The following is a 24335-nucleotide window of genomic DNA, read 5'->3' as shown; positions in this document are numbered from 1 at the left end:
TTGGTAATCATGCGTTTTGTTACATGAGGCACAAAACTGGCATTGTTTAGAAGGGAGGCGGGGGGGAAGACCTTGAAGACATCAGGCAGAATGAAAGGAGGTCTTCTTCCTAAAGAAATTATCTCTTGGCTTACTGTCCTTGAACCTCCTATTCATTCACTTGGGCTCGGATGTTGCAATTTCATTCCCCATGATGCGCTGATTCATAATAAACAGTTACCAAAATATCTTCTCGCAGCAAAATCAGAGGAACAAACGCTCTGGGTTGTTTGTTTGTTTCTTCTCCCCCTCTTCCTTTTTGCATAATTTCGCCTCAGGACAGCGAGCGTGTAACCGCGCTGGCTGCTGCTTACAACATGAAATGAGTTTAATTAGGGCAGATGGATTTTCTTGCTTCTGAAGATAATCGCTGCATGACAGGGAGCACAGGGAAAGGGGAAAATATACTCCTGGGCAAGGCAACTGTGCCACTGAAATCCCATCGAAGGGGTGAAATTCACACACACACACACACACACACCCCCATCTGCACAGGGTAAATTTCACCCAAAGTCTTTTTGGGCCTGGCTACTCTGGTGACATGGTTATCTACTTTCCAGTACCACCTAGAGTCCTTACCCAAGACCAGGAGCCCCTTGTGGTAGGCATTGCATGTACGCATCATAAGACAGGCCTTGACCCAAAGAGTTTACAATCTAAATCAACCGGGCAGACAAAGGAGGAATTATTAATCCCATTGTACAGATGGGGAAACAGAGGCATAGAGAGGGACAGTGACTTTCCCGGGGTCCCCCAGCAGGCCGGTGGCAGAGCCAGGAACTAAACCCAGATCTGCTGAGTTCTAGTCCAGTGCTCTCTCCTCTGGGAATATTAGGGACGGGGCACAAGCTATTCCGGCACCTTATCAGGTTCCCGCATAACTGCGTCCACATGAGGGGTTGTACTGGCAAAACCAGACCCGTTAAAAACAATCACACCTCTAAGACACCGGGTGTGTGCACACTACAAGCTGGCAATCACAGCCGCAGCTCGAGGTGCAGACCTCTCTCGTTATTCTGGCACAAACACTGTCTCTAGAGCAGCCTGGGGGTCCGATTCTCATTGCTTCCCAGGCCCTTTTACCCCGGCATGCCAGAGGGGCCGTAAACTGCATCTCAATGACACACTCTGCCTAGGTGCCACGGCCTTAACCAACTATCCAGGTTGCCAACCCTCCAGGATGGTCCCGGAGTCTCCAGGAATGAAAGATTACTCTTTAATTAAAGATTGTGACACCTCCAGGAATACGTCCAGCCAAAATTGGCAACCCGAAACTGGTCTGAAGGGGCCGTGGAGTAAATGAGAATCAGGCCCGTGTTTCTCGGCAATTGACTGTAATTTAGAGGCTAGTTTTGGAGGGTTTGTTTTCTGCTAAATGAAATGCTGCTTCTTCCATCTGCTAAAGGTCCCTGCTGCAATACCTCTTCCTCCCCCTCCCGCAGGTCCAGCGTGAGTGGAGAGGTCGAATGTAACGAGCTGAAAGGGGGAGTCAGCCAGCATGCTAATGAAAGGGGTAGAGAAGTACTGAAGTGGGAGGTGCTGCAAACGCGGCTCAGGACGGGGAGATGATGTGAAGGGGGCCGGGGGTGGCTGTGAAGGGGCCACAGGATGCCCTTCGGCCTATGGCCCGGCGTCCTGGATGGCTTTGCTGGGACGCTGTGTGCCAGGGCCCAGCAGCCATGGTGCAGATGAAAACGCAGCAGCAGTTTCCCGGCTTGCCCAGCAGAGTGAACGGGGTCTCTCTGCTGACTACGTAGCTGTTCCGGGGTCAGGCAAAGGGCCAGCGAGGATGCACTTTCAGCGGGTAACGCCCTGGGCAGATACCGGTGCTGGCCAGATTCTAAGTAGCAGCTGAAGCTTGGCTTGGTTCCTCTTTCCAGGGCACGAGGCCGGGTGCATCTGCCTGGTGGATTGCAGGGACGGGACCTCTGCAGGGTGGCAATGCTGCCCCCAACTCACCAGGGGCTCTGGCTGCCCTGCTGGGGTCTAGGTTGAGTTGGGGGCTCTGGGAAGTGTTGCTCTGTGGGTATCCCACGCCCGTCCCCTACGGCATCCCCTGGGGCCACGCCCAGGTGTTTAACTCAGATCTGCTGCCTATTGCAGCACGGCATCAGCGCAGGTGCCGGGCGGGTGCTTGGCTTCAGCGTGGAATTCAAATCACTTTTTGGGGGGGTCCCATTTGACAGCCTTCCCGGCGCCTGCTGTCGCAGGAGTTTATGCACTATCTGCCCAGCCTCACGCAGACCCTCTCACACCCGTGCATAGTCACAGGCATGCAGGAGCCGGCCGAACTGCATGAAAACGGCTTGAATCTGAACTTCAAGGCAACAAAAGCCAAGAAACTTTGGAAGGTCAGATGGCAAAAGGAAAATGCTGGTGGTTCAAAGCCTCCTGTTGGGGCAGAGAGCTGCGGGGCTGGTGCAGCTGCTGCTTTGCTGTCCTCTGGCCCCCGTTCTGCTTCCCGTGCACAGAATTTCTGGGTGATGCCAAGATAATGAGCAGGGACCGAGTTCGTTCACCCGCTCTGACTCGTTAATTCCCAGCTGTATTGCCGATCCGAGGCCGTGCCGTCTTTGCTAATAATGCCACAGTTTGACAATGCCTTATAAGCATCGAGATGCAGGCCTGGGTCTAGTAACCGCCCCGGGATGACAATTAGCGAGGGCTGGTTGGGCCTTTGAAGGCAGCAGCTGTGGTTCGAGTTGCTGAGAGGACACGGGCGGGCTGTAGCGTTATGGGCGGGTCACGGGGCGGGGCACGGGCTCTAGTGGATAAAGCAGGGGCTGCGGAGTCAGGATTCCCAGGTTCTAGGCCCAGTTCTGCCGCTGATTTGCTGCCTCTTTCGCGCTTTAAAGCGGGAGGATCGTTGGACGGGGCCATTGCACAGGGCTTCGCTCCCTAACAAACCACACTACAGCGAAGGGCCCTATGGAAACCTTCCTGTTTGCTGGAGAGGCCGTAAATCATGCCACACACGCCCCTGGCTGCTGCCTTATTAAGGAAACAAGGGACCCAGAGACACCTCCTGCCAGGCTTCCTCTCCCGGCCCGTACCCCGATGGACGGCAGCGTTTCCGAGAGCTGGGAACTCACAGCATCTTTGTCGCAAGTCTGTGAGTGTCCCAGCCGGCCCCCAGCTGCTGTTAATTAGAAGGGGACACGGCGTCTGGCTGCAGCTGCTGGAGAATCCAGGGTTTGCAGCTGACGCCGGTTGCTTTACCCCACGGGCCGATCGCAGCTTGGCAGGGGGCTGCTCTGTGGCGGAGGGGGGGAATAGGGGACCATTTGAAGAGGTCTTAAGGGGGGGATCAGGGATCCAGCAGAGGATGAGGTACTGCGGGCGGGGAGCCTGTTCCCAACTCCTCTCTTTACTCTGCAAGTATCGTACCCGCTATCGTACCCGCTGGTAGCTAGAGCTGAACAACCCCCCCCGGAGCCGTGTCCATCTCCTGGGATTGCTCCTCCCTGCATGGCTTCGCCTGGCCTAGTCTGGAAAGTCCTCTCTGGCTTCCTGGTTTCTCTCATTGGCTCCGCCAGCTCCCCCTGCGCGGGGTTGGGAAAGATTTTGCGAGAGAATCCGGCACTTAGGAAAGTGATTTAACAGCCCTAGTGCCAGACCCTGGGCAAGCGTGTTCCTTCAGGCTCTGAAAACATCTGTGCTGACCCACAGCCTGCCTGCTAGCCCAGCCCTGGGCTCCCACCCAGCTCTGCTGGTGCCCCTCAATACCGATCTGCAGCCCTGGGCTCCTCCCCTAGTCGTGTCGATGCCCCTGCGTCTTGACTCACAGCCCTCCCCCCCCACACACACACCCCCCCTTATCCCATCCCTGGGCTCTCCCCTTCCCACCCCAGTGCACTTCAATCCTGAGCTGCAGCCCCACCTGTTAGTCCAGCCTGGGCCACTCAGGGCCTGGGCCAGTCTCAAGCCTCAGTCCTCAAAACTAGGCTCATAAGTGGTGTATTGGCCTCATGCTGCTGCTCCCTGCTGGGCAGAATCTTGTCCGTTCTCCATCAGTGCATCCCCCCAGCATCGTCTACGCTATATATATATATTTACTTCACTTCCTGCCCACAAGTGCTGCTGTGTCAAACAGCTGCCACATTCCACCCCAGAGGTGGGTGCCTCATGTCAGTGGCAGTGTCCACTGCGTGCATCCGGCGGTTGGGGACGAAAGGCTCTCGAGAGATTATTCAGCCCGCAGTCCCTGTGGATCACAACTGCAGCCTGGAAGGATGAATTACAAGGCCCTTCCTGTTTGGCAGCGAACGCCTGCAACGAACCAATAAATCCAGATCTGTGGCAGGATTAATCACCCATGCCAGGGAAAGGAGTGAGAGTCTGAATGGCAGCGACTCCGCTCCTGTGCTGCCTTTCTGAGCACAGAACAATGCCGGCCGAGCCACGGACCCGCGGATTGCCAAAGGGAACCAGCCTAGGGGGCATTCTTCCCCCCCCTCAGCAACGGCCCTACTGGTTCCTCTCCAGCCTGGAGCTTTCCCTTGAGAAACTACCCTGGGAAGCGGGTGCTTCAGTGCAGGGGATTCGGTTCAGGATGCCCTACACCAGACAGTCACACACTCCTCCATCCGGCAGGGAGAACAAAATTCTCCTAAAAGCGGTCCCAACAGGGCCCTCCCAGACTTTGTTCTCCTCTGCCTTCCCCTGTAAGCGAGGAGGCTTGTAGGTGGCTGTGCCCCAGGCTGAAACTGACTGGATCCCGGTCTGTAGGTACCTTCCTGGGAGGACGTTTAGAGCGGAGGGCTCTGCAATCCAGCAGACAAAGGGAGAGTGAGATCCGGTGTCTGGAAATTGAAACTAGACAAATTCAGGCTGGAAATGCAGGACAAACCTTTTAGGGGTGAGGGGGATTAATGATCAGAACAACTCACCCAGGGAGATGGGGGATTCTCCATTGCATAGAGTCTGTCGCTCAAGGCTGGGTGTCTCTTTCTAAAAGATACACGCTGGCTCAAGCAGAAGCGAGGGGCTTGATGCAGGAATCACTGAGGGTGATGCTCTGGCCTGGGCTAGGTAGGAGGTCAGACTAGAGGATCACCATGGTCCTTTCAGCCTTTAAAAATCTGATGGTGACATTTCTGGCCTCTTTGACTGCCAGGGGTCGAGGAGGTCGTCCTATGGCGTCCTTGCATTTAGCTGTGCTGGAGGGGGTTAATTTATTTATTTCGCACTGGGTGTGTGATCCTGGACGGCCCGACCCTTTGCCTGGCCTGCCCGTTGTGCAGTCGTCTTACACCAATGCGAGTGCAGAAGTGCAACCAGCAGCGCTGTACGCCCACCTGCGCACTGCTGCGAACGCCTGCCCCGTGGAGAACTGCGCCCGTTCATGTTGACGGGCTGCAAAAAGTGCTCAGCGCTGGAGCAAGCGGCATCCACTCTGGAGCAGCGATGGGGTTTGCATGGTGCAAATAGCCCCCAGCTCGAGCAGCCCTGCACCTCGCAGCCTGGGAATTGTTCATGAGGAAAGCCCAGCAGAGGCAGAAGCAGGTGGCGTCTATTGTTTTGTTTTCTATAGAAGGGGGAGGTCCCTCTGCGACTTCGTTACTAGCTGCTGCAACCCAGATTGATTTCCCCCCCCCCCCAATTCCCATTAGCTTAATCCTGGCAAAAGAGGGGGACTGGGACTGGGACATGCGTCTTTCTGCTCCAGCGAACGGCTTGTAGACTAGACCAGGTTGGAACTGGCCAAAGGTGCCTTTTAGGAGCCTGGCTTTGATGGGTGATTGTCTGCTGGGAGATGGACTGAGACCCAACAGCCCTAGGAGGGAATGGGGACTGAATTGCTCGCTTCCCCCTAGAGCTGGCCCAGGCAGAGTAACCCACTGGTGTGTATGGGGGAGGTCCCCCCCCTCTCTGCCTGGGAGATGAGCCTGTTCTGGTGCCAGCCAGGCAGCTCACGCGGGAGCAGCTGATGCTTTTAGCTGTGGAGGTCCCCAGTTCAGTCCTCGGTCTGTTGGCCAAACCAAGAGAGGACTCGCCCCATCATGAAGTCAGTCTAGCTGCTGGCCACCTTTCTAGGCTCTCCCCGTGCCTCAGTTTCCGTACCAGGAACAACAGCGAGCGCGCTCAGCGGGAGAGGAAGAGGGCGGGAAGGATTCGATCACAGCTCGCCGCCTGGAGACAAACGCAAAGTATCCGGTCCTTAGAAAGAGAAATTACGCTCCCAGCTGTGCAGGGGCCTCTCCTGGTGCCGGCCCAGCACAAAGCCAAGCCCAGTCTCTGTCGTTGCTGTTCACCTGGTTTTGAACAGCGATTTGTTTTTCCCGCAGGGGAGGGCTATGCCATGGCGCACCGGGCAGACTGCCTGAGGCCTAGGGGAAGGGTCTGGATTCCCTGGGGCGGGGGGGGGGGGGGGAGAGGGTTTCCAGGTGAGACAGCCAGAGAGCCAAGGCTTGAGTGGCCCAGGTCTGCTTCAGATTAAACTGAGCTGTTTGTTTACCATGACACTTCAATCAGAAAGGAGGCCACCTTACATGTATTACTCTAATCTCAGCTTGTGGGAGGGGGGCGTTCTGATCCCCACGGGCTGTTATTACTCTTCAGCGGGGGAAGGCGGGAGAACCTGGATCAAATATGTGTGTGGGGGATGGGTCTGGCAGATTTCCCAACAGGCTTGTTTAACCCCCAAAATCCTGCAGTTGCCAACCCCTGGGAAGGAGATTGCATACCCAAATGCAGGGGAAGGAAGCTGCCTATAGCAACCCCAGTGAATCCCAAATCCTCTGCAGTCGCTTCAGGCAATGCGGCTCTTTGCTACGGCGTGGAGCTGCCCACTCGGGTTGTGGCCTCCTGGCTGAATCTAATCTAGCCAGGACATCTTGCTTCATTACATCTGTCTGTCTCGCTCCTGGCTCCAACAACACTGGTACCCCCTGCCTTTGAGCTCCATGGGCTGATAACGCCGGGTGTTCTTGCTGTACGGAATGGCTTAGTAAGCAGCATAGACTTCCTAGATGCAATACCCTCAACAAGGCCGGGAGATAAAAATCGTGCCAGTTCCCCGTTGCCACTAAAACGGTGATATGGGAGAAAGGCGGCGATCGTAACCCAGAAGTTGAACAGGGAGGATATCCTCAGTCGGGTGACGTTGTGGGAGCTCGAACCTCTTCCAGTGCCGCTGCTCTCATGTGGGTCCTGGAGCCGTTTCACAACATACGTACGTCTGCCCAATAGGTTCTTAGGCGGGTGGAGAAAGTCCGGGATCCGAATGTCCTTGCTTTGGGGAATTAAACCAGACAGTTATGAATTCAAACACCATAAGAATGGCCATAGCGGGTCAGACCAGTGGCCCATCCAGCCCTATATCCTCTCTTCTGACAGTAGCCTGTGCTAGATGCTTCAGAGGGAATGAACAGAACAGGGCAATTATCAAGCGATCCATCCCTTGTCATCCAGTCCCAGCTTTTGGAAGTTGGAGGTTTTGGGACACCCAGACCATGGAGTTGCATCCCTGACCATCTTGGCTAATAGCCATTGATGGATCTGCCCTCCAGGAACTTACCTATTTTTTTTTTAACCCAGTTATACTTTAGGCCTTCACAACATCCCCATGGCAAGGAGTTCCACAGGTTGACTGTGCATTGTGTGAAGAAATACTTCCTTAGGTTTATTTTTAAATCTGATGCCTATTCATTTCATTGGGTGACCCCTGGTTCTTGTGTTATGTGAAGGGTAAATAACACTTTTTCTTCACACTATTTGATTTTATAAACCTCTGTCATATCCTCTCTTACTCATCTCATTTCTAAGCTGAACAGTCCCAGTCTTTTTCATCTCTCCTCAGATGGAAGCTGTCCCATACCCCTAGTCATTTTGTTTCCCTTCTCTGAACCTTTTCCAATTCTAATATAGATTTTTTTGAGATGGGACGACCAGAAAGCCCGCAGTATTCAAGGTGTGGGTGTACAGTGGACTTATATAGTGACATGAGGATATTTTTCTGTCTTCTTATCTATCCCTTTCCTAATGGTTCCTAACAGTGTTCTCTTTTCCCCCTGCTGCTGCACATTGAGTGGATGTTTTCAGAGAAGTATCCATAATGACTCCACCATCTCCCTCTTGAGCGGTAACTGCTCATTTAGATCCCATCACTTTGTATGTAGAGCTGGGATTATGTTTTCCAAATGTGCATTACTTTGTACTTAAAATTTAGCATTGCTATCTGCCAATTGTTGCCCAGTCCCCCAGTTTAGTGGGATCCCTTTGTAACACTCTGCAGTCAGCTTTGGACTTATCTTGAGTCGTTTTGTATCGTCTGCAAATTTTACCACTTCCCTGTTAACCTTAACACCCTCAATGTGCCATGATAAGAAGTTAATAACTCCACAGGGTATGTCTATACTACCCGCCGGATCGGTGGGTAGTGATCGATCTATCGGGGATCGATTTATCGCGTCTAGCGTAGACGCGATAAAATCGATTCCCGATCGCTCTGCCGTTGACTCCGGAACTCCACCGCGGCGAGAGGCAGAAGCGGAGTCGACGGGGGAGTGGCAGTGGTCGACTCGGCGCCATCCTCACGGCCAGGTAAATCGACCTAAGAATGCCGACTTCAGCTATGCTATTCGCGTAGCTGAAGTTGTGTATCTTAGGTTGACCCCCCCCAGTGTAGACCAGGCCTCAGACACTCTGTGCAGTAGCTAAGCGACATTCTCTCTGTTTTACAAGGTGGGGACAGTGAGCTACAGAAAGACATGCTTGAGGTCACGCAGCAGCTTGATAACAGAGCTGGGAATAGAACCCAGGTTCCCACTTCCGGTCCCTAACCCACGCCCCTCCCACAGCTGGGAACAGAACCCGAGAGCCCGGATTCCTGCTTCCCTGGTCTAACTGCTAGACCATTCCCCAGCTCCCAGGAGTCCAGCTTCCCAGTTCTAGGATCTAGCTCATTCCCCTGCTAGAGCTGGGAACAGAACCCAGGAGTCCTGAACTCCAGTCCCCTCTTCCAAGCCCTAGATTACACTGCTCTGCACAGAGATTTCCAGCAACTTCCCCAGGATTCCCCTGGGGACAGGGGCAGATCCAAGCTTGCGGACAACCTCTGCTAGGCCAGGGCCATGGACGGTCTGACAGCTCCTGAACTGACAGCAGACGGAAGAGCAAGGGACATCGTCATGGGATCTCCTTTGGCACGAGCTGCCGGTGGGCTCCTTTCTGGTTCCAACACGGTGCATTAGCTTCTCCCCAGAATGCAACTTGCTTGAGCTGGCATCTCAACCTCACAGCTGGAGCTGCCTTTAGGACCCACGTACCGGAACCAGAGCAGGGGCCTGCATGGCTCTCAAGGCCTGAAGTTAGCACGTTCCAACCCTCCCCGCTACCCCCCTCAAGACCAAGAGATCTAAAGAGGTCACAGCCTGAGGGGACAAGGGAGGGCAGGTTTTTGCTGGGCAGGATGGTCATGACAAAGCAGCTACGTTTCCTGTGCGGACGGTCCCTTACCGTGAGCTTCACACAGTGGCTGAGTCACTGGAAAGTCTCAGTTTAACTTAGAAGGATCTCAGAGGCTCGCTCCTATGAAAGGAGGCAGGACTGCAAGGCCTGGCTGCAGGCAGGTAGGACCCAGGGCCTCCATTTCCCATCCCACGGGCTAGCCCCAGCCCCGCCACGGCACTCACAGCGTTAAGGATTCTGGCCTGGGTGTCTGGAGGGGACGGAGTTGGAGCCTTGGAACTCTGTTCCCAACCCACTCAGAGTTCGGTTTCTTTCCCTGAGCCCAGCCGAAGGCTGCAGGATGCGGCCCGGAGAAGAATGGATGGAGCTTTTGGCATCTTCCAGCACCGGAGGCATAAGCCAGGCGTAACCAGGAAGGTGGCAGTCCTATCCCAGCATAGGCCCCACTGCCCAGCTGTCAAACTCACAGGGTCAGGCTGCTAGTGATCCACTGGCCAGAATGGAGTCATCACACACTTCTACAAATAGGGAAACTGAGGCACAGAAGCAACTCCTCATTTGGGGTCACAGAGCTAGTGTCGGGACCAAAGTTAGCACTCGATATAGCCTGGCTGCCAGCCCTATGATCAGGACTCTGGCATGTTCCTCTTCCCCCCTCTGCCCTGGGGTTATAATTCAGGCTACGCTTCCCAAACCATCACAAAACCAAAACCGTCGTTTTTGCCAGAAAACTGAATTTTATTTTTATTAGTGTCACACGAACTTTTCCCGATCACAACACGGGAACAGAAAGGGGGAAGGAGTACAGGGGCCCGTGCTGCTCTCTCCCCCCATGGACGCAGGGGCTCGAGAACGGGGCCAGTCAGGAAAGTAGCTAGTTTCGTGGACATTATAAAAAGGAGGGGGGGGGGGTGGACAAATATCTGGAATCATTTAAAATATAAGAGCTGGTCAGAGTGGGATGTTTAATGAACTTCCAAACATACAGGCCCAGACCCTGAAAGTTATCGGTGAGGAGCTGGGCTGCAGACAAACAGATCCAACCTTTACATTGGAGAGACCAACACACGCAGGAAACTGGAGATTCTGGGCAGGCCAGTTGTGGTTATGAAGAGACACAGAAGTAGCTGGGTGTTCAAAGGCGCCGGGCACCCACAGGTAACGTTTTCCCGGGATCTACGATTCCGCCACCTCCCTGCGGTTCTTCCACCGCGCCCCATTAGAGAGCCGAGCAGGAAGGTAACGCCGAGGATGCTGGGATTTCGGGCACGGCACGGCGTGGCAGAGGCCATCTTGCGTGTCGTCCAGCAGCAGGACAGCAGGATGGACCACAGGAGCACCCAGCGCTGCTCCGCCACCGCCTGGTCAGTCTGTGGGAGCTCCAGATGGGAAGCGGCGGCGGCCCCCCGCGTTCACCGCCTGCTGCTCGCTCTCGCTGTAACTTGAGAGCTCTCGGCGCCCCGGCCGCGGAACCCAGAGGCTGAAATTTCCTCGAGGAAGCTGCCAAGCAGAGAGTCAAAGTTAGTGGAGCCCAGAGCCAGTGTTTCATTCTCCAGGCAGACAGCGCCTGGTTTCAAGCCTTCCATGCAGGCCACGAGCGCTCTGCAAGTTCCGAGCTCTGTGCCTACTCTCAGTACCCCGGGATGTCCCCACCTTGCATCTGGAGAAACTGAGGCACAGAGAGGGTCCGGGACCTGCCCAAGGGAGTCTGCAGCAGAACAAGGGATAGAAGCCAGAAGTCCCAGGCTCCTACTGTCATGCTCAGTCCCCCAGACAATGCTCCACCTCACTAGCAGGTTTCCGCCAGACGTGCTGCTTCCTCTCCAAGGGGGAGGCCTAGAAGAGCCGGGTCAGTGGGCGGAAGGGGGAGAACGGGTGGGCACTGGCAGTTGCTCAAGGTTTGTCTTCACGGCGGAGTGCACCCAGGTCTGGGCTTGCCAAGCCAGCCTGTGAGCGCCTCCGCTACTCGTGCATCCCTGGGGCCTGCAGGGACACAGGTTTGGCTCTAGGATTTCTGGGGGTGTCAGAGAGGAGTTACGCAGGGGGAGATCATAGCAGCTTTCTTCCCTCTCCTATAATGGGCCTTGGGGATTTAACCCTGGGCACACTGAAGTGCAGAGTGGGGGTGAGGGTTCACACACTGCCCACCTGCTTGCATACACCAAGTACCATGCCAGGCCTGGGGACTGACTGCCCTGACGACCAGCTCGCAGAGCAAAACCAACTGATGCTTTCACTCAGCCCAGCCGTTCAGAATTAAAGCAGCAGGGCCCTCCTCCTCCTCCTCGAGGAGGGCTCAGGTCTCTCTCCTCCCCCAGGCAATGAACCACAACGCCTGACCAGGGCAGCATTTACTCATCTCCCCAGCTCTGCCCCTGCTCTCCCTTGCCAGTATCCACTCGCTCAAAAAGCCAGGAAGCCACTTGCTCTGGCTTTTCCCGAGCAGCTGCTGGAGCAGGAAGAGGCGAGGGTTGTAACCTCCGGCTAATGCTTCCTTGACATTTCACGCTAGGGGTTGGCGGGGTTCCTGCGAGGTGGGCCCTCTGGCTGGCTGGGCCACTGCTTCTTGGCTCCCTTGCCAGCCACTCGGCCAGACTTGGACACAATGCAAGGGTCTCTTTACTTCCCGGGCATTCACAAGTCTATGCATTCAATTGAGAGATCACTGGTTTAGATTTAAATCGTGTCCAGACTCCTTGGGAGCCCTGATAATTAATTCAACCGCAAGTCCCGTTAGACAGAAGGCCCCAGTTTGGCAAAGGGTTTAAGCACGTGCTTAAATTTATCCCTAGTGGGTATGGTTGGGATTGGCAGGGGAGCTTAAGGGAGTTTAGATTCCAAGGGCAGCTGAGTGCCTAAATCTCTTAGGCAATGTTAAAAAGCCCCAGACTTAAGTACACACTTAACTTTAAACATGTGCTGAAGTGCCAGTGAAGCCAGTGAGACATCAGCAGGCACCCGAGTGCCTCCAGAATTCAGGACCATTAAGCCAAGCTCATGAAGTGATCACATGCAGATGAGTAATTAACAAACCCGGCCATAAATCAAAACGCTTTCCACCTCAACACAGCCTTCAGCCTTTCCCCAAACCCTGCCAAACAAAAAGCGTAGGGAGCGCACCCTCATTACTGCGTGCCCAGATATCACGATGACGGTATAAGAATTACACGGAGCAGAGTCTGCAAATCAGTGACCCCCTCCTTGGAGAACCTACCCGCCAGAGGCCAGCTCCTGTGAAACGCACGTGGTTGGCCCGCCCGCCCCCCCCCCCCCAGCAATCTCTGTGAAAGGAGCTTGTGATGCGAAGGCTGGGGTGGCGTGTTAGTATGATAATCTTCTGGGGAGACGGCAGCTCCCCCATAGCGCGTGAGTTCAGGACTCCTGGGTTCTACTCAGGGCCGGCTCCAGGCACCAGCTTGTCAAGCAGGTGCTTGGGGCGGCCGTCCAGATATTCGGTGGCAATTCGGCGGACGGTCCCTCACTCCGCCTTGGAGCGAAGGACCTCCCACTGAATTGCCGCCGTAGATCACGATCGCGGGGTTTTTGTTGTTGTTGTTTTTGGCTGCTTGGGGCGGCCAAAACCCTGGAGCCGGCCCTGGTTCTACTCCTGCCCCTGACTAGCGCACGCCCTTGGCCCACGACTTCCTCCCTCTGTCTCTCAACCTGCCCAACTGCACAGCAGGGGATAAAAGCTGCCCCTCTCGCAGGTTGCAGAGTTGGATTTTCTGAAGTGCTTGGTAATGGCCCGACTCGGCCCCGTAGAGGTCCAGGGTAAAACTCCCGTCGGTTTGGACAGGAGCAGAGGTGGGGCAAGGCGGAGCACTTTGAAAAGTCCCGCTCTTACTGCCTGCAACGCGCCGGGAGAGCTGGTCGTTGGCAGGGCGGTACAGACGGAATTCACGGTTATCAAGCACGTCGAGGCGTTACTGTTGAGCAGCGTTTGCTGTAGTGCCTTGTGCTCCCAGCTGAGATCAGGCCCCACTGGGCCGGGTGCTGCTTCGAGGAGTTGGCAGTTTCACCCCTTCTGTGATCAGACGGTCCGAAGAGGCTGGGATTATCCAAACCCCGAAACGCGCCCCTGCTGCCAGTGTAAAGGTTTGCTCCTGTTGGGAGCATGCAGTCACTTAGCAGCTGGGAGAGGGCATAGTTGGAAGAGCAGGTTGCAGTGGGGGTGTTAGCAGGAGAAGCAGGGATGTGGGAACGTGGGTGCTTGTTAGAGCCAAACGGAGACTGTCTGCATTAAGGACCCAGTCAGACAGCCTGACCTGTCACAAATCACAGGGAAACTTAATCCGGACGAGCGCACGCGAGCGAGAGGCTAAACCTTGGGAACACATTGGTTTAAATACGTCTCAAAGTGGTTTACGGGTTGGGGCTTTATTTCAATCCCTTCAAGAAAAACAAACCCCCAAAGGATAACGGGCTAAAGCCACTTGCATTGTTTTTGATTCATTGTCGGCTTTTTTCTGGCTCCTGCGGTATCTAGAGGCAGTGTGGTCCAGTGGGGAGGGCACTGGACCAGGCCTCAGGAGACCTGCATTCTGCTTCCACTTAACCCAGCCCGTCATAATTAAAGAAACAGGCATCCCCGCCCCAGCAGGCCTGGGTTCTGTTCCCAGCTCTGCCACTGAGCTGCTGGATGACCTTCGGCAAGTCACGTCCTTGCTCCGTGCCTCAGTTTCCCCACCCATCTTTTGTTACCATCCCTGTGCAGCACCTGGCCCAATGTGGCCCTGGTCTCAGTAGGGGTCTCTCGACACTACACCAATATAAATAACTATAGCACCGCGTTGCATCTGGATTGAGGACTATCCTCCCAGCCCCCATACGAGGCAGGGAAGGCGCGTTCTCCCCATTGAACAGACGGGGAACAGAGGCACAGAGAGGGGAAGTGACTTGGCCAAGGTCACAGGGAGTCTGTGGCAGAGCCCGGAACTGAAGCCAGGTCTCCTGAGGCCTAGTCTAGTGCCAAGAGCCCCCTTTTACGCTCTCTCTGGAACCCGAAACCCCTCCCCCCCCCCCCCACACACTTTACAGGTGTGAACTGCAGGGCAGACATGGCATGACGCTTATGCGAAAGCACTCTGCTGCTGATGGGATCCCGTCTCCTACTGGTCATGGAATGGCAAAGGAAGGAGAATACCCACCAGCCGCTAACACCGGGGCAAGCAAGCAACTTAATTTGGTTCACACAGCACCTTCCAGCCAAGCATCTCAAAGCCCTTTACAGACAATTCATTCAGACTCACCACCTCACTGTCGGCTGGCTTTCATTGCCCCCGGTCTACACCGGAGAAACCTGAGCTACTCCGAGAAGTAACTTGCCCAAGGTCACACGGCAGGCAGTAGCAGAGGTTTGATTAGAACCCAGGAGTCCGGCCGACCAAGTCCCTTGCTCTAATCTTGAGACGACACTGTCCCCAAAATAGGGGAGGTAGGAGAAGAATTGCATGATTGGGTTGAAGTGCTGAGCCGGGAACACACACCCCTTCAGCCCTGTATGTCTGCACGAGCACAGATGTGGCCAGAGGCCCAGCTGATGTAGATCAGTGTTGCCCCGCTCAAGCCAATGGAGTGGGGCTGACTGACACCAGCTGGGGATCTGGCCCCAGCGACTCCAACGGAGCGATGCCCATTTACACCAGCTGGGGATCTGGCCCGGCACAGCCTTTGTGAAGCAGCTCAAGAGTTTTGAAAACGAAAGGGACGCCCCCTGTAAGATCTAATCAGGACCTGGGCTGCATGGAGGATGGTTACGCATGCAATGTTCTACACCGTTACCAGGCTCTGGGTTGATTCAGTCCCTCAATGCGCTGATCAAGTTACTTTCAGTGTTAAAGTCCCTTTAAAAAAAAAGAATAATCAGGTGACACTGCAAAACAAAACAAAAAACAAAACAAAAAATTCCTGTAAAATGTTATTCCCCCAAAATAGATCGTCAGAATCCGGGGCTGCCTGCCAAGGTGGTGAATCATGAGGCTTTGAAATCAAGCATCGAACCAGATGCAAATGCCTGCACCATTTTAAGCCCTGCATTCTGCAGCGGGTAACGTCCCGATTGACGGCGAGGAGAGCCGGGCCCGCGCACGCGGTGGCCGCTCAGTTCTTTGAATGCAGCTGTAAAGTTCCGCCTCCCCGTTTTATTTTTAGGCATTAAAGGCAGCAGATGGAATCCATAACAAAACCACAGGGAATGACTTGCTTTTCATTTTAAAGGGGACTCTTGCTCGTTAGCTTTATCTCCAGGAGCTGGATTCACAGCTATGCTAACGCGCCTTCATGCCAAAAGGGGCCAGAACTGGCCCCTTGAGAATCTCCCCATGGAGTGGCCCTCCCCAATTAGAGTGGAGCTGATGAGGGTCCTGCTCCCAGCCCCCACAACAGAGGGTGGATCAGGGGCACAGCTACCGTGCAGTGTTCTGTAGCTATCCTCCACTTCCCCGGGGAATCAGAGCAACTCGGAGCAGCCTTGAGGTTGCTCTAACTCATACTCCAATTTATACGGGAGGCCAGGTGGGCCTCAGCCCAGACCAAGAATACAAGGAGCACAAAGGAGTCGTGAAGCCCCAGATACAGGAACAAAGGGACTGAGAAGCAGGCGCCTGTATCTATAAAGATCAGAAGCCTGGTAAAGATCAGGAAGCAGAGAGCTGGGCAAAGATCTGCCCAGTTCACGTACCCCTAGCCACACATTTACTCCTACATCCATGTAGCTGGCACGGATAACCAGCCTCCAGCTGCATGTTAAAAAACCACATTAAGCACCAGATACTTCTTGTATCCACTCAGCTCGAGCTATGGGAGCTCTGCTGAGTACGGACACGCTGGCTGGGAAGTGGCACATGGAAAACAACAGGGCTATTCCTGTAACTGGGTAAATGGGTCACCCTGTACATTCCCTGGGATTAGCCGCAGCAGGGTTGTGCTTAACCTGCGCCCTGGACCCTGTTGGCTCCAAAGCCGGATGTTCCTACCACTCACTCTCTCTCTTTTTAACCAAATATCTGTTCTTTCCCCGCCACCTCCGGCGGCCCTGAAACTCTACCAGTCAAAAGCACACAACTCTCCAGTGCTGGAAAACAGCCTTCTGGCTCCCTAGCAAAGGGTCAACCCGCACTGTGAATTTCGTTAAAGGAGGGGAAATGGCTCTCTCTACCCGCAGCCCAAGGAAAGGGAGGGGGAAGGAACTGTGATGGCAGACCAGGGTTTTAACTGCCCTGCTGCCGTTTCCTCTTCCTCAGGTGCCAGGCAAGTTCTGAGATCTGCAGGGTGTGGGCAGGTTTGCACAGAACAAGCAAGCAGAGAAATTGGTCAGGTGGCCGTGGCTGAATTGAACAGGTGGCTCAGTAGGGGGCGCTCTTCCGTCCCAGTCAGAACTGACCCCAGTGGCCCAGTGTGGGATTAGGGGGTGCTGTGCTGCAGGACAGGGTGTGGGGGAGTCAGTCGTGGGGGGGCTCTCTTTGGAGTCAGTGCGGACTCCAACGTTTGAGCATAGAGGTACGATGGAGCTGGAGATGCAGATTTTTGGAAATGAGGTAAAGCCATTGGCACATAGATGGGAACAATTCCAGGGAATTTCAGTATGAGACAGGACATTAGACTCCGGAATCCTGGCCAAATTCCATGTCAGGGAACTCCATTCTATTGGACTTCTCCCCCATTTCAATAGCATACCACATTTCACTCCACGCCCAACACTGTTGAACAGCATTGCAGGTGGCTGTTAAACAGCTGCCATGTTCCACCCCAGAGGTGGCTGCCTTTCAGTGACGAGCGAAGGACTCTTGTGTACATGATATAGATACAGTTTTAGAATCCTTCAGGATGGGAAGCAGTAGATAAAGCCCAAGACATTTTCATGACAGCTCTAGACTTATTCTGTTGAACGGATTCGCCCCGAATCATGCAGGCAACTGCAAAGATTGTTAAGATCGAAATTCAGGACTGGAACCATGCCAGGCAGGGACATTTGCCTGCACAGTAAATAAAATTAAATTAAAAAAAAAGACTAAATTATGTATATATATATAAAAAGAGGATCTGCCATTAATACCCCAAGCTTTTCAGCCCTTCCATTACTGTTCATTATGCTAAAGAAAGAAGCAGATGGGAGCTCGAGTCAGAGGTTTATATTTAGCAAGTGGTTCCACCAACGGGTAGATGCAGCAAAATTGCCTTGCACCTAATCTTCAATGTAGGCCTGCTATAAAAGAATTTCATTAAGTGGACAGATGTGGCAGGTCGTCCCCCATACACCAGGTCTATCTTTACGGTGAGTCACTGCCTGGTGTTCTTCACACACAGAACATGGCCACAAAGGCCCTTTTACCTTTTTGATAAGTCATAACAAGGGTATTTTTAAGCAGATCTGCCAGCTCTAATTTAAAAACAAGGGAGGTAGCCCGTCTGATTTTATTATAAAGACATGGAAAATTCCTTAACAGGTATTTATACCCTGCTAGTGTTTTCCATCAGAGGCTCTGAAAGCATTTTACAGTCATGAATTTTCAGCTTTGTAGGGAGATGAGTGAATACGATACTCTGTTTACAGGCAGGTTAACTGAGGCACAGAGAGGGTAAAGACCTGGTTTGCACTAGAATCACAGAACTGGAAGGGACCGCGAGAGGTCATCTAGTCCAGTCCCCTGCACTCATGGCAGGACTGAGTATTATCTAGACCATCCCTGACAGGTGTTTGTCTGACCTGCTCTTAAAAATCTCCAATGATGGAGATTCCACAACCTCCCTAGGCAATTTATTCCAGTGCTTAACCGCCCTGACAGTTAGGAAGTTTTTCCTAATGTCCAACCTAAACCTCCCTTATTGCAATTTAAGCCCATTGCTTCTTGTCCTATCCTCAGAGGTTAAGAAAAAATACATTTTCTTTCTCCTCCTTGTACAACCTTTTACATAGTTGAAAACTGTTACCAGGTCCCCCTCTCAGTCTTCTCTTTTCCAGACTAAACAAACCCAATTTTTCCAATCTTCCCTCCTAGGTCATGTTTTCTAGACCTTTAAATAATTTTTGTTGCTCTTCTCTGGACTCTCTCCAGTTTGTCCACATCCTTTCTGAAATGTGTCCAGTTCTGGGTGCCACAATACTCCAGTTGAGGCCTAATCAGCGCGGAGTAGAGTGGAAGAATTACTTCTCGTGTCTTGCTTACAACAGTCCTGCTAATACATCCCAGAACGATGTTTGCTTTTTTTGCAACAGCGTTGCACTGGTGACTCATTTAGCTTGTGATCCACTATGACCCCCAGATCCCTGCTGCAGTTCTCCTTCCGAGGCAGTCATTTCCCATTTTGTATGTGTGCAACTGATTGGTCCTTCTACATGGAAGGAAACTGGGCATGCATGACTCCAGATGAAGTCAAGGGGATCTGCAGCAGGGCAGTGCTATTACCCCCCATTGTACAGGTGGGGAAACTGAGGCACAGAGACAAAAGCGACTCCTCCAAGGTCACATGGGAAGTCTGTGACAGAGCAGGGACTGGAACATGCATCTCCTAGCTTGGGAGTTGGAGCTCCAACCACTGCACCATCTGCCCTAGTTATGCTCAGATAGTCTGAAGGTCACACATCGGGTTGAATTCTCATTTCCACCAGAGCGATATAACCAGGCCTTAGTGCAATCAAGAATCAGGCCCCCTCCTTTTAGACTTGTGCCGATGACTTGCCAAGGTGGTGAGCACGGACACAAGCCAGGTCACAAAATAAGGCAGCGACACAACCCTCAAGATACTACAGCGAGGAGTGCGCTGCGAGTACCCGAACAGAGCCGAGCCCCTAGGCTTCCAGACCTCTGCTCTAAACGCTAGACCACAAAGAATGAGTCCTCTGCAAAACTCACACCCCTAGATGTGGCTATGTCCCTGCCCAGCTGATCTATGCGCACAGCCCCTGATGCAACATACAGCAGAGCTCTCGTGTGGCCCAGCCATTGGCATCTCTGCAGGGCAAGACATCTTCTAGTGTCGCCTCCCAGCTATGGCTTTCTGGCTATGCAGAGCTGCAGAGGCCAAGCCAGGAGTTACCCCTTAGAGTTCAGTGCTATGGTTACGCTCATAAATTGGGCATGTGTCCACATCTCTCGGACACTATGGTAAGATCTGCATATCTCAAAGACGCTGATCAGATGCGAAGCGATGCCCCTCCCATGGGAATATGGGGCACTTCTTCATTAAGGCAATTCCAAAATAATAATAATAATAATAATAAAAAAAAAATCAGCTGTTATTATTTTGCGGCATCCCAGTATAAAAAAAAAAAAAAAAAAACCCACCACAGGCCTGGCAGCACTTCGAACCCCCCGCCAAGCGACACACCCTGTGATACGTACAGAGCGCTCCCGATCTATCGTTCGGGAGAGGAACACGTGAAGCAGCGAGGCGGGCAGAGGAAGGGATGGAGACAAACCCGCCGGGTTGGAAGAAGCTGCAGTCTGGCCCTAGAAGCTGGCCCTGCGCTACTGGATATCAGCGGAAACTAAAGCTGTGAACGGTTCTCGCCCTGGAGAAACGCTACTGGCACCTGCTGCTGGAGTCAGAACCGCTCCGGGCAAACCGCCCAAAGAGAAAAGTCTGCTTTCGTTGAACTTCATAGATAAGGCCTTGACCAGTGACTAAGGCGCTGGGATGCAGGGGGATTCTGTCAAGCCCAAGCTTGAATTTCAAATCCGTTGTAGGCAGAGTGTCGAATTCCACACAAAAGAAGTACGACGCTGGTCATTTACCAATGGAAGGAGCCTGGGCCAAGCCCATGTGCTGTCCCAGTGGAGGACAGTCACATGGAGGAACAGATGTCCTGAAAGGTCCCAATTAAATTTTAAATGGGAACGCTCCCTATTCAGAGCTAAGTTACCGCTCTCTCTATGTGCGCTCAGGCCTAATCCAAGCCGACGCTTTAATGTTTAAATAGCTCCAGGCTCTACAGAGGAGCTGTTGCTACAACACTAATGCGGCTAATGTTGCAAATGTTTTAAAAGAAAGGGCAGGGGGCTGGAGAAACCCGACCCAGCGCTTTGCCAGCAAGGGCGAGCACAGGGATGGCAGAGCAAATCTTAAAGCTGCTGCAAAATGACATTTGCTGCGAACAGACTGTGCAGGATACAGGGATACTCGGGGCTCAATCCTGTGCAGCAGCCAGCTCCTTCAATGCCTCTTAACACTCAGCCTCTCTTAGGAGCACTAAGTACTTCACAGGATCAGGCCCCGTGGCCCCTGGATTCAAACCCTGCTGAAGTGGAGAGGGGTCCTATGGATTTCAGCAGGCTTTGGATCAGGCCTTAAGGGATAGATTTTTAGGAGCCTAGCTCCCACTAAAGTTAGAAGATTTTATCTGCAGTTTTAGTATCATTAAGGCCCGAGGGCCTCCAGGTTGGTAATATTCTAGCAAACAACCCCCCTGTTCCTTGTAGAATCACGGGCATTTCATTCATTTGCAAGGATGGACTCGATTAGTGGAACTTGTCACATTTTTGAAGTGTAATTTACTTACATGGAATTCCTTGGCATGCATGCTTCACTGCCACACACACACACACACACACACACTTTGCTCACTGTGCATGTATGGATATATACACAAAGTGAGCAAAGTATAGTTGTGTGTGTGTGTGTGTGTGTGTGTGTGTGTGTGTACACACTCCCCTCCCCCCCAGCTCTGCCCGGCCAGATGTTCATTTATACTACGGTTCCTTTACGTTACACACAGATTTTTGCCCGCTTTAAGGCCCCTTTACACTGCCAAAGTGGAGCAAAGGGGCCTTAATGCCAAGGAGAATAAAGGCTCCCACACTGCAAAGCAGCCATTCCCCATACCTTCGGCTTACGCCTATACATTGTACAATGCGCGGGGTATTTTAAACAAACATCACAAAGATACGCACCACAACAACACAACCAGTTCCAAAAGCGCATTTGTCTCCTGCTTAGTTAAAAACAACCAAAAAAGCAGAATGGCTTCCCCTGCCCCATAGACACAGCTGTTGATCAGAGAGTGTAAGTTGGACTGGTAAGGCCAATGAAAGCAGAGAATTAACGTGCTCACACTGGCTGCTCAGAGTATTAATATAAAAATCTCCTTGTTTATTGTGAGATAGCAGCTCTAATCCAGGAGGAATAACGGATAGTTCATTACAGGGAGGCCAGTGGATTACCAGAGGAGTCAGAATGTGATGGAAATACAATAAAACCCTGGGAAGGCTTCCTTGTATTAACCAGCTCGGGCACAGCTTTCGATCCTCTTAATGTGCAGTCAGTGAGATGGAGGTGAAGTGGAATTGTCTAGGTCAGGGGTTCTCAACCTTTTTCTTTCTGAGCCCCCCTCCTCCCCCCCAACATGCTGTAAAAACTCCCAGGCCCACCTGTGTCACAACAACTGTTTTTCTGCATATAAAAGCCAGGGCCGGCTTCAGCTTTCTATCCTGGGCGCCAGCAAGTCTAATACCAGCCCCCCTGAAACCTGCTCACGGCCCCCCAGGGGGCCCCGGACCCCTGGTTGAGAACCACCGGTCTAGTGCACAGATATCCCCAGGGGATAGATACGTGTCTGATTCCCTCAATAATTAATAATGAGAAATCTGCCTTGTTTGAAGTTTGGGCTCAGGACAGTAACTGGAGGAAAGTCTCTGGCCTGGGTTACGCAGGAGGTCAGACAAGAAGATTAGAGGTTCTCTTCTGGCCATAAAAATAAACCAATCTACAAACCTCACATCCTGGGATTTCTAAGTAAGTTGCAAATATTTACACAAAAAAAGCGATGAATCCAAAAGGATCTGAAATTAGAACCGTTTGCCCTTTTCTCCGGAAAAAATCATTAACAAATCCCCCAGACTCTTTAGAATGGAGCCGCTGTGGTGCCATAGGACGACATGGCTTTAGGGTTCTGTTCTTGCAGGGTCAATAATGCTCAGGAAATTTACCAGGTCTCGCCAGATTTAATATATGAAGTCCATTAGTAAATAATCTTACATTGCCATGGTGCCTTTTGTCTGAAAGGCTCCTGAAGTTTGTAAGGCACTAAAGGAATTACTGAGTCTATTGTCCAAAGGCAAATCACCTCTGGGGTGGAACGCAGCAGTTGCTTTCAATGGACGGCAACAAGAAAAATGACGTACCCAATAGAGATTGCAGGAGGAATTTCAGGTGGGAAGGAGTATACAGCGTTAGCCAAATTGAAATTTAGCTGCAACACTGGGATTCGCTGAATTGTCTCAAGGTGTCAGACCCTCCATTTGATCTCTCACCTCCAGCAATACAGCTTCTCCTAGCACCATGGGGGGAACATTGGTTCAGCACGAACATGGGGAAGAATACCTCCTGCTGTGCTACCTGACCCTCTCCCTGTAGCGTGTCGGATTTTCCCCTCGGAGCTCTCCCATCCAAGTACTGGCCCACGCCCAGCCCTGAATGGTTTATAAGACCAGAGATCACAGCCAAATGCAAAACGACGGGATACCCTGTCAGTCAGCTCCTTTCAATGCATTGCTCACGTTGTTACAGACGTTCTCCCTGTGGCCTCATCCTGTATCACGGCGCTTGCAGACATGCTGTAACTACCCAGAAATTCATAGACTGTAAGGTCTAAAGGGACCGTCTCGTCTGACCTTCTGTATAAACCCAGACCAGAGAATGCTTCCCACTTACCCCTGGACTGAGCCCAGTAACTTGTTTGGCTAAAGCAGCTGCCAGCAACACGCCCAGTCTTGATTTGAAGACATCAAGAGCTGGAGAAGCCACCGCTTTCTTTGGCAGTTTGTTCCAACAGTGACTCTCCCTTGCTGATAACGATTTGTGCCTTATTTCTAATTTGAATTTGTCTGGTGTCAGCTCCTGCCCAGGGGTCTTGCTCTGCCTTTCTCCGCTGGATTAAAGAGCCCGTTAGTACCTGGTACTTTCTCCCTGTGAAGGTCCTTATATTCTAATGGAGTCACTGCTCAATCTTTTCAATACCTTATCTGGCAGGCGTTGTTCCATCACTCAGCCATGGCCTCATCTTCTGAGAATGCCCAGAGGGAGCCAGTTGGTGCCAGCTCTGAAGCGGCTGGCTTTTTGGGAGAGGAAAGCCTGGCCCCTGGGAACTGGTCTGAGACACCAACTCCTTTTGTCTATGTGACACCAAAGAACCATCAGAGAGAGAACTTTCAATCCCTACCAATCCGGGATGGATCTGAACCAGTGACCTGCAGAGGAAAAGGGGCTTGGGAAAGATGTCTGAGCTGTCTACGGCACTCAAGTTCATACACTATGGGTTGGACCCTTCTGTGCCTTGCACCTTGTGTCATAATTTACACCAACGAAGAGTGAGTGCAGAGGGGGTGTAGGATGCTGCTACTCTGATCTGGTTTCATTTTACACCCACCATACACAGGTGTGAATGACTCTATAGGGCACAAGAGAAGTGGAAAACCAGACCTTTGTGTATTTGATGGTCATGTTGCCACAGCCACTTCCCTTTACTTTTACATCTAAGCCTCAGATTTTAATTAAAACTGTATTTTCTTCGTCACGTCACAGCTCCAGTGCAGAGCTTGTCATCCACCTCTTTCCCTGCAGAACAGGAGTTGTAAAACGTCCGCTCTCCTTTGGGGACTGGTCCAGCTGACGGTATTTCCAACGTAACTGGCTTTTCTCCTCTTCCTATTTTGCCTGCGATCTTGCCTGATCGTAGGAGTGCCGGAAGTGAGTCGCTTTGCTATCAGCAAGCTACGCGTCCACAGAAAGACGTTATTCTCTTACCCAGGGTCTCGAGTAATTGTGCTTGGAGTCTTATCCGTGTCCTTTGTAAGCCTCCAGCTCTCCCATCCGTGTAGGACAGTTGACCACATGCCGCACTTCAGCAATCTCGTGCAGATTTTTAATAAGAAAAGTCCTGACATTTTGCC

At 52.5% G+C, this 24335-nt stretch overlaps 1 protein-coding gene across 1 annotated transcript in view; it reads right to left on the bottom strand.

The window, feature by feature from the left end:
* Nucleotides 1-10178: 10178 nt before the first annotated feature.
* The window catches only part of VPS45 (vacuolar protein sorting 45 homolog), a 52461-nt gene continuing 38304 nt past the window's right edge, over nucleotides 10179-24335 (bottom strand). The window contains exon 15 of the mRNA XM_065420020.1: nucleotides 10179-10950. Within this exon, the coding sequence (XP_065276092.1) occupies nucleotides 10863-10950 (88 nt within the window). The 3' untranslated portion in view covers nucleotides 10179-10862. The remainder of the gene's footprint in view (nucleotides 10951-24335) is intronic.

This window comes from Emys orbicularis, chromosome 20 (genome assembly GCF_028017835.1).
Source record: "Emys orbicularis isolate rEmyOrb1 chromosome 20, rEmyOrb1.hap1, whole genome shotgun sequence".
NCBI lineage: Eukaryota > Metazoa > Chordata > Testudines > Emydidae > Emys > Emys orbicularis.
This window is presented reverse-complemented; position numbering and strand designations above follow the sequence as displayed.